Source organism: Lipotes vexillifer, unplaced genomic scaffold, assembly GCF_000442215.2.
Source record: "Lipotes vexillifer unplaced genomic scaffold, Lipotes_vexillifer_v1.1 scaffold150, whole genome shotgun sequence".
In the NCBI taxonomy this organism is placed as follows: domain Eukaryota; kingdom Metazoa; phylum Chordata; class Mammalia; order Artiodactyla; family Lipotidae; genus Lipotes; species Lipotes vexillifer.
Window position 1 is genome coordinate 5127559 of NW_006792921.1, and position 10627 is coordinate 5138185.

Sequence of the window (10627 nt, forward strand, 5' to 3'; positions counted from 1 at the left end):
GGCACCGGCAGCTCGGGCTCCTGGTGGAGTTCGCTAAAGAACAGCAGGAAGAAAAGCAAGGACGCCGCGGGGGTTGCGAAGCCTCCCGCCCAGCCTGACCCCGGGGAACCCGCGGCGCCCGCCCCGCCTGGCCCCGACTGGACTAGCAGTTCCCGGGAGAATCAGCACCCCAATCTCCTCGGGGGCGCCGGCGAGCCCCACAAGCCAGACAAGTTGGGCGGGGAGAAATCGGGCAACAGCCGCCGAAATTTGAAGATCTCGCGCTCGGGCCGCTTTAAGGAGAAGAGGAAAGTGCGCGCCACGCTGCTCCCCGAGGGAGTCAGGTCCTCGGAGGAGGCGAGCTTCTCTGGTGACCCGCACGAGGACAAGCAGTAGCCCGAGCGCTCCGGGACTCTCTTCGCACCACGCCCCCCCCAACCCCCAGGTCTAAACCCGAGAATTCTGCCCCGCCCCTGTTCTTGGAGTCTCATCCCACCAAATTCAGAATATTCGCACAAGGCCTCCAGATTTTATTTTCCTGGAAACTGACGTGACAAAACAACGTGTTCCGTATATCACGACTCAAGGATGCATTAAATATTTATTCGTGGTAAGAGAAGATACCGCAGAGAAAGTTGTAACAATTTTTTTCAAAAAACTTCAGTGGCCTTCTTTGCATCGCCCGTGGGAGTGAGAAGGGTACTTTTGTAAGAGACCTTAGCTCAACTGGAATCGCGCAGCCCTCCACAGAGAACGGCATGCTCTGATTCCGAACTTGCTATTGGAAAGCAAATCACAGTGCTATCTTTAATGCCTGAGAAATGCACTTTAGGAGTACTTCTGTAGACACACCTTAAGTGAAAGGATGGGAGAGAGCAGGAAGCATTCTCAAGTAGAAGCATTTTAATTAAGGCAGGATTGCTTTTAATGTTGAACTGCAAAACTGTACTGCCTGTTTTAGTGTGGACTATTAAAACTGTTGCACTGTAAGACTTAAGGTGACTTTTGTATTTTTTTTTTCCATTGCAAGACTGAAGCTCATCATACTTAAAAGCAGGCATACAAAATCCAGGGTGACAGAGTTAATCATTTGCCACATAACCTGACAGTTGCTCTTGAAAAGCTGCAGGGAGGAAACCATGTCTACAAACTACCAACACCCAGATAGGAAACAGCTAGCTGGATATCCCTAGTTACAAACCAAATTCGAGGAAGAGAGGGAGAGGCACCAATTAATTATTCCTAAGTTTTCTTTTTTACTTCAGTGCATCTTCATAGAGTAAGTCACAATGCTAATAATAATTCTTTCTGTATTCATTATTAACCTGACTCACAATTGTCTAAAAATACTTATTCAAACAGGTGGACTGAACTCTCAGTTTGTGCAAAGCTGGCTTTTTTCCCACCCTCCTTGCTTCCAAAGATAATTTCCGTAGTCTGAAGTAAGAATTTATCTAGGTGCAAGGCCTTAAAGATCTACCAACCTGTAGGTTTTTGACAAAAATCTACCTGTTTGCTTTTGTTTATGAACTTCAAGTAAAAGAGTAAATCAGTACTGAAATCACTTGCTTTCAGCAAGTTACAAGAGAGTTATTGTAGTTGTTAAGATCCCGGGACCTCTTCCCACCACAATTCAGTTCATTTATAACCATTTAGAAATGCATAGCGGGGAAATTATAATGATCAAAGTGTGTGTGTGTGTGTGTATATATACACACACACACACACATTGTATATATATATATATATATATATATATATAATAGATAATATATATTACATTAATATATTTAATATATTAATAACATATATAGTTATAAAGCAGAAACTAACACACCATTGTAAAGCAATTATACTCCAATAAAGATGTTAAAGAAAATAACATGTAATATATATAATATATATAAATATATAAAATTCTGATTTCACTGAGTTGGGATTAAATCAGTGCATTCCTCCCACTGCATAATTAGGACTGCTTTTTTTTTTTTTTTTTTTTTTTTTTTTTTTTTGCTTGCGTTATGCGGGCCTCTCACTGTTGTGGCCTCTCCCATTTGCGGAGCACAGGCTCCGGACGCGCAGGCTCAGTGGCCATGGCTCACGGGCCCAGCCGCTCCGCGGCATGTGGGATCTTCCCGAAACGGGGCACGAACCCGCGTCTCCTGCATCGGCAGGCGGACTCTCAAGCACTGCGCCACTAGGGAAGCCCAGGACTGCTTTAAAACTATGTAATTACAAACCTCAACTGCCGATTGTGCATTGCACTCATATATAATATATAAACTATATATATAATATATATATATAGTTTATATATCTAATATCTACATTATATATATATAATAATAATTATTATAATAATATAATTATTATATATATTATATATATATATATAATGTGGATAATGACAGGCAAGAACTTGATTGGAGCTCCTGAATTTGTTTATATAGTTTTTGGTTTCTCTTAAATTAGTCATTTATAACAAAGCGTGTTGATTGTCCAAAGAGATTTAACAAAGAAACTTGATGAAAATGGCTAAAATGGATTTAAATTACTGAATCAAGCTTGGATACCAGCAAAATCATAGAGTTTACCATTGGATACATGCGCTTCCACATACTAAAGGCTTACTCCAAAGGAAATTGTTCACATGGGGATTATGAACACCTTAGTTTCTTAAAAGAGAGTTTGTGAGGGGTTTTGTTTTGTTTTTTTTTAATCATGAAAAGTTTTTTTTTGTTTTGTATTCAGAATTGGGAAATACGTGACTGAAGTCTCATCAGGGTGAGCTTTCTGGATGAGGAAGACTTCACATCAATTTTAAGGGGGTCTACCTACCATCTCTAGACTCTGATAAAGAAGAGGGAGTTGGGATCTTGGACTCAAAGAAGAGGTTCGTGCTAAGGGAGGGGATTGTGGGCTGACCAGCAGTGGGAGTGAATAGAGCAGACGCTGTCAAATCAGGCTTTGGAACACCTTCATACTATTTTAATTTCTGTAGAAGGTAATCAAACTTAGAGTAGATAACTACCCAAAATGCTTCTCCCCTCCCAGGAAGACGAAGAGATTAGCTCTGTACCCATTTATAAAAGTAAGCCAGCCATTGCATACTTTTAAAATCTTATACTAAACCTTTCATCCAGTTTTATTGTTTTAAAGAACTTTTTTTTTCTTAAAAATTCCTTTAGATTCACAAAACATTGGCATTTTCCTGGGCTCTGTGTCTAGTTTTGGATCCCATCCAAGTCTATAATTGCTGCAGATAATCAATAGCAGACATATAGCAGTGGAACTTATTAACATGACATCTTTCCCCACTGTTCTGAAAGAATTTAAAACCATGCTAATGGCATTTATGACAATGAATGCAATGCACAATTGGCAGTTGAGGTTTGTAATTACATAGTTTTAAAGCAGTCCTAATTATGCAGTGGGAGGAATGCACTGACTTAATCCCAACTCAGTGAAATCAGAAACCAAGAAAAATTGGTGGGATAAAAGGATCATGAGTAAGATGAGATAATTTGACAAAGTGTCTTGCTGGGATTTATGTGCTCTGCAAATGATTAATTACATTCCCATAACATATATACAGATTTTGAAAATGTTTAAACCTCAAGATATTTTATAGTAAATAAAAGGAAAATGTTGAATTAAATTTGGAGTTAATTAGGTTGGAGACTTTTGTTTTCTTAAAATCCCTTACAAATGAAATTTCACTCACAAATTTGGAAACGATTAAAGAAATTCTTATGCCATGCTTCCAAATTATGTGAAAAAGAGACAAAACTCCAGCAGTGTGTTTCCTCAATATTTTCATACCCATGATAATTATACGCACAGGGTGGTTTTTAACCTCAGTGACTGTCCTTGCAGTCGGTGGCTGAGCAGTAACTCATATTACAGGTCACCTGAACGTCCCTTTGTGTTCGTGCTTCTGTTGTTCATCCCATTCTGATTTGCATTTCAACAGCAGAGACTCTATTTTGTATACAGTTAGGACATTCTGCTTCATATAACACTGGGAAATATTTTTTTCTGCTTTGAAATGTAATGCAAACTCAGAACACTGATCTTGCCGAGTCCTTAGAAGGGAACTATAAACCTAATGAACAGTAGCATGGGCTGAAGCTTTGTCAGAAATAGTTCTTCTCATGGGATACGCAGAAGAAAATTTGGGTGGCTTGAAATGAATAAATAATAAAAGTGGGCAGAAAGTGGGCACCTTTCAAATAAAAGGTGAACTGGAAAGGAATAAGGGGGAAAATAGGGCACTAATATCCAGTGATCACAAGGCACCTTTTATGAGAAAAAGAGATAGAGAATATTATCTTTCCTTAGTTGAGGAGTATCAGCCGGACTAGAAACAAACACTAAAAAAGGTTAGCATGATAGAGATGTAGGGGTAACTGATCTTTAAAAACTCTTATTTTATTTGCAGAGCATCTTATGATAATTACCCAGAAATGTAAGAGATTCTTTCTTGGGATAAGCATGAGTTTATCTCCATGGCAAGTAGAGGGTGGGACCAGAGATATTTTATACCCTTGGGTGTCAACATAACCAGTACCTTAGGCTAGAAACAAGTGTGCAGCCCAGGGTACACTGTCACTGACAAGCCGGCTGTCCCATCACGGCTTTGTTCTTCTCACCTGTTTCCCGTACCCTCCGCCCCATTCTCACCTCGCCTCTGAGCGATTGCACGTGCGTCCCCATCAGGCTGAGAGACGTGGAGGAGGGGCCGCCCGGAGGGAGGCACAGGGCCCTTCCCCAGACTCCTTCAGGCACAGTGTATTAACAACCACTTTGTCAAAATATGGCCCCGTACATCTGGAACATGGGATGAATAGCATTCGTGGCGAGAGAAGATTATCATTAAGGATATAAATTGTAAGGAAACGGCACAGGTCTTGCCCCGGCAGAGGACAGTTGACCACTGTATAGAAGTGGTAGTAGCTAAAGATCATGATATATAAGACTGACAGAGGATATCAGCGATCCTTCCAGGTATTCAAGACAAGGAATTCAGCCCTTCTTCCAAACCAAATTGTGCTGCGGATGACAAAGTGATGGATGCGTAACTGCCATGTCAGAGTTGTTGACGTAACCTTGTGCAATAAAAAGATGGAGTATCTTCATCTCTGACATGTGTAACAAGACTGTTTACCCACGAGACAAAAATTTCCGGGCCTTAAACTAGAAACGTTCATGTTGAAGAAGGGGAAGGTTCCTACCCCCGAAAGGAGCTGCTGACTCACCTGCCGTTAAGTGGGGAATACGGGGCCCATCTAGGACCTCCCTGTGCTTTTTCTGAAGGGATATTCCTTGAGTTACAAGTACCCTGGATTATTAATCGTTTTCTCGTGCCCGTCAACAAGCATATCCTACAAAGATGGCAGCAAAGAGCTCCTGCAAAGTTTTCCAAGACATCCGGTCATAATTCTCTCTCTCCCTTGCTCTTAGATGAGTCTCAGATGATCCGGGTGTTGGTTTGCTCTTCTGTAAAATGATGGGATGGAGTCTATGTTCCCACTTTAAAACTCTCTCTTAGGAATTTGCTATTTTGAACAACGGGCTGTAAAAGCTAATTCATAGAGTGCTCACTGTTTACTATAAAACACAAAGGCACCAACCGTCCAGTACTGATGGTCAGGTGGGAAGTTGGGAGGGAGGCAGAGAAGCATAAATTGCAATAAAGCTACCACATTATCATATGGTGCTGTCACCACACTGTCGTCTGGCCCAAAAATCAGGGTAATTCTGCTGTATAGGAGCGTGGAGCCTCATTATTCATGCCTAGAATCAAATTGCAGCAAGGCTATATAATTATATACATATTATTTAAAAAGTGTGTTTTCACAACCATAATCTCAGTTCCTCATAACTAGCCCTCAAGGGCCCCAAATCCCGCCAATCTACCTGATTCTGTACTCTTGTTTAAACTCATCTTTTTTCCATTCTCATTGGTGTTGTCCTTGGTCAAGAATTCATCCCCTCTAGGCCAGGGGCCTGGAAACAATCATTTTTTAACCCTTCTCTACACTGTCTTTAAAACTGTGAAGAATAAGGTCAAACTCCTTCACAAGGGCTGCCACCCCTATCCAGCCATTCCATATTACTGACAATTCCCGAGAGTACCTTGCCATGCCTGCAGGCTTCTGTCTGTCCTGTTGCCTCTGCTTGGAATATTCCTTCTCCACTACCTGCCTGGCAAAGCCTCAATCAACCGTTAAGATTCAAGAGTCTCTTCCCACGCGACTGTCATCGTCCTCCTTCACTCTGTTGGGAAACACCTATGCATAGTACGTTCAAGCGCATGTTACCACTCCCACTGACCATATTCTATGCATGTGATCACATGCCTCACTGCCCTTTTAGTCGAGGAGCTCAGGGAAATTCCAAGGGCAATGTTCATTCTTCATGCCCCTTCATGAACTCCTGGCTAATCTATAAGGTCATGGGCCCTCCATGCTGTACTTGCATGTAATTCTTGGTGGGACCATAATCTTTTCTCCTCTAGGAAAGCAGGCTGTGTCTGGCTGATAGAAAAATTTAAGAGGGTTGTGAATCAGTCAGAGCCTGATCAGGAGAGAGAAACCACACAGTAATTTGAACAGGGAGCATTTACTGTACAGAACTATTACCTGTGATACGGATTGCAGTGAGAAGGGATTGCCTGGTAAGAAGTAACAGGAACCCAAAAGAACACAGTAATAATATAAGGTGCAACTATGACCCCGGAGCTGAGATTAAGCACTCAAAGGAGACCCCGTCTTCGCTCCAAACCCCTGCGCCTTGTTGGAAAGGGCGTGGCTAAGACACACTTGTAGGCAGAGAAATCGCACCAGTGAAACTTGTTTGGAAATCCACCTACCAGAACTGGGTTTTTTGTGCCAGTGGGCACTAAAGCACTAATCACTAAATTATTTGAACAGCATGGATAAAAATATAGGAAATATCGCTGTCTTAATACAGTATGGGAGGAAACTGGTGTTTCTGTAGGCTGGGCTACATTCATTTCAAGGGGGCAATTGCTTGCCTATAAAGTGCCTGTGAGAGTGAGAAAAGGGGGCTACATCCTCTGGGTGGGCTTCAGAGCCCCCCCGCAACACTCCCATAGCAGGCACCCTTGTCCAGTAAACAACCTACACGGCCTTATACAGCAGCTCTGAGTCCATGAATAGATGGAACTATGCCCCGAAGGTGATGGGCTTTGGTAAAGGACAGACTGGCCTGCCTGAAAGGAAGCCCAGGTTCTAGACCCATTTTTCTAACTGGTAGTTGTGTGGTCTCACGCAAATCACTTAACTGCTCTGGGCTTTCATTTTCTCACCTGTAAAACAAGAAGTTCAGACACTTCAAGTTCAAAAATTCTGTTATTATAGTGTCTATTAAGAGAAGCAGTGTTTACCTTTATATTCAAAACAGACCAGATCTCTAATTACATGCAATAAATTTTACAGTACGACTGTGGTCAACATCATGTCCCTCACCACTGACATGATATTTTCCTGGGCTGTGATCAGATCTACCAATACCAGCTCTTCCAGCTAACTTGAAATTTCCTCCTTTGCATATATATTATTTTTATATATTATAAATATATATATTATAAATAGCCATACAACGCCTACTCTTCCACTAAGTTTTAACTGTGACATTGGTTGCTTCGCTAAGAGCCTCCAAGATAGAGTTAGATGCCCTCGTCTGTGTCCCTGCCATGGACACACAGACTCCTGCCGCAGCCCATCCCATGGACAGTATTGTTACTGTCTCTACCACCAGATGGTAAACTCTTAAAGGGGAGGGACTCTAATTTATGCTGGCTCTGCTGTGGCCAGCGCAGCGCCTAGCACGTAGTACTCATTAAATATTTGTTGAGCGAATGAGGACTTAAATTTCTTGCAGGAGAAGTGAAGTAATATAGCAGTTAAGACAGAGGGTTCTAAAGTCAGATGAGTTAGATTTAAATCCTGGCTTTTCCATTTACTGTCTGTGAACCTATTTGAGTTATACAACCTGCCATGCTTTAATTTTTGTTGTTGTTATTTGTTAGTTTTGTTTTGTTTGTGTTTGTGTTGTTTTTTTTTGGTCCCGATATTGAGATATAATTGACATATAACATTGTATTAGTTTAAGGTGGACAACATAATGGTTGGATAGATTTATATATTGTGAAATGGTTACCACAGTAACTTTAGTTAACATCCACCATCGCACATAGTTACAGGTTTTTTTCCTGTGATGAGAACTTGTAAGATCTACTCTCTTAGCAACTTCCAAATATACAATGTGATATTGTTAACTGCAGTCACCATGCTGTACATGACATCCCCAGCACTTACTCATCTTACAAGTGGAAGTTTGTACCTTTTGACCACCTTCACCCATTTCCCCCACCCCCTCTGGCAACCACCAGTCTGTTCTCTGTTTCTATTCAGTTTGTTTTAGATTCCACATATAAGTGAGATCATACAGTATTTGTCTTTGTCTGATTTATTTTACTTTAATTTCTTTTCCTTTTCTTTTTTTTTGGTATGCGGGCCTCTCACTGTTGTGGCCTCCCCCGTTGCGGAGCACAGGCTCCGGACGCCCAGGCTCAGCGGCCATGGCTCACGGGCCCAGCCGCTCCGCGGCATGTGGGATCTTCCCGGACCGGGGCAGGAACCCGCGTCCCCTGCATCGGCAGGCGGACTCTCAACCACTGCACCACCAGGGAAGCCCTCCTTCCCCTCTCTTGCTGTTCTTCCTTCAGTGCTCTTAATTGCTCAAACCAGAAAACTAGAAGTCATTCTTGGTTCCTCATTCTTCCTAACTCACTGGCTCTCTTCGCTGAATTGATCAGTCTGCTCTGTATTTTTAAAAAACTCTTTCAAATCTGTCCACCTCTCTCCATTTTCCCTGCCACAAAGAGAATCTAAGGCACCAGTTTCTCTCCCCTGGCCCAGCGCAGCAGCCTGCTCTCTGGTCCTCTCTTTGTATCCACTCCTGCCCCTATAATCTGTTCCCCAGCCCACCACTGAACTGAACTTTGTAAAAAGTTAGATTTCAAAACTTTTTAACATAGAAAGCTAATCCAGTATCTCCTTCCCCTGGTTAACACTCTCTGATGTACGATGAGACAGTATCCTCCAGATAAAATCCTAAACCAATATACGTGCTTTAAGCACCCCGCTGGGTCCAACCTCTGCGCACTCCTCCATGTCTCTCTCCCTGCCATCCCTTCAAACACCCTCTATTCCAGCCAAAGCAGGCTCCAGGTCTTGCAATATGTTCTCCCCTCTGCCTTGGAGGTCAGGTTTTCCAAGGTCCCAAGAGCTTGACGAACCTCTTTAGATAGACCCTTTCTTTGCAGACTTTCAGTGCTTTTGAGGACATTTCTGCTGCTTGAGCAGCCACATGGAATGGAACTGGAGTGGAGTCATCTACCTTCTCCAGCTCAGATTTCCTTGTGAATAAATGCAAATACCACTTCATGGTGTTTTGCTTGAACTAAGCACACATAAAAGCATATCTCTTAGAGATAAACTGCATAGCCCAGAGGAAGCCCTCAGTAATATCAGCTGTTTTTATTCTTGTTCCTGAGTGATGGGTTGAGATTGGCCTGAAGGAATTATTTCAGCAGTTTCCTTTAAACCCTGTCTGGAATGTGAAGGCTCCATTCCTTGGGGAATGCCAAGAGGCATTTTGGAAAACTGTGGTCTTGTTTCTGTTTCAAAAACTCAAGGGCAGTTGGACATCTAGGAGATGGAGAAAAAGAAAGAACCTCAGGTCCAAGATGACAAAAAAAAGAGAATCGGATTCCGTGCTGTCATCTATATGTTTAAGAACATACCCTGAATCTGGGATTATATGATGAATATATTTTAAGGTGTTGTCAGACCCCCAAAAAGGGTAGTAAAATTGGGAAGAAGCGGCAATTAGCTTAGTAGGGAAATGCAATGGTAAGTTTCAGGAATGCCTGGGGGATGGCTTAGGGATGTGGAGACACCACATTGTCAACAATAAAATCTCTAAAGCCCTGGGAGTGACCATCCTCCCTGCATTTCTGATCCTAGAGACGGTGAAGGACGAGGAAGCAGCTTCATCCCCGTGATCCACATGCTTTTCTCTAGCTGTCCACTGCTGTATTACTGCAGGTGGGGACTTTACGTGGGACAACTTTTGCAGATAGTGGAAATCCAAGGCAGCCTTTAGGTAGTTCACTGTCAGTTCCGTGGAATATGTCAATACCTATGAGCCTTGACAGACCACTCTTTGCAAGAAATCTCTCTCAGTCTGAGTTTGCAGAAGGGTATGTTTTTGTTTTTTTTGTTTTTTTTGTTTTTTTTTTTCTTGCGTTATGCGGGCCTCTCCCTGTTGTGGCCTCTCCCATTTGCGGAGCACAGGCTCTGGACGCGCAGGCTCAGTGGCCATGGCTCCCGGGCCCAGCCGCTCCGCGGCATGTGGGATCTTCCCGAAACGGGGCACGAACCCGCGTCTCCTGCATCGGCAGGCGGACTCTCAAGCACTGCGCCACCAGGGAAGCCCCAGAAGGGTATGTTTTGATTGAAGGAAGCCGCTCACATCTTCACCCTTGGACATATTCTAAGTTTCTTTTACACTGAAGCCAATTCTCAGGAATTAGATGGAGAGATTGAGGCAGAGG

At 42.7% G+C, this 10627-nt stretch overlaps 1 protein-coding gene across 1 annotated transcript; it reads left to right on the plus strand.

Moving 5' to 3' along the window:
* Window positions 1-970, plus strand: PRR15 (proline rich 15; the record flags this gene model as incomplete). The annotated part of the gene is made up of 1 exon (XM_007466126.1): window positions 1-970. A coding segment is annotated over one exon (375 nt), but the record flags the coding sequence as incomplete, so codon positions are not given.
* Between the last annotated feature and the right edge of the window lie 9657 nt (window positions 971-10627).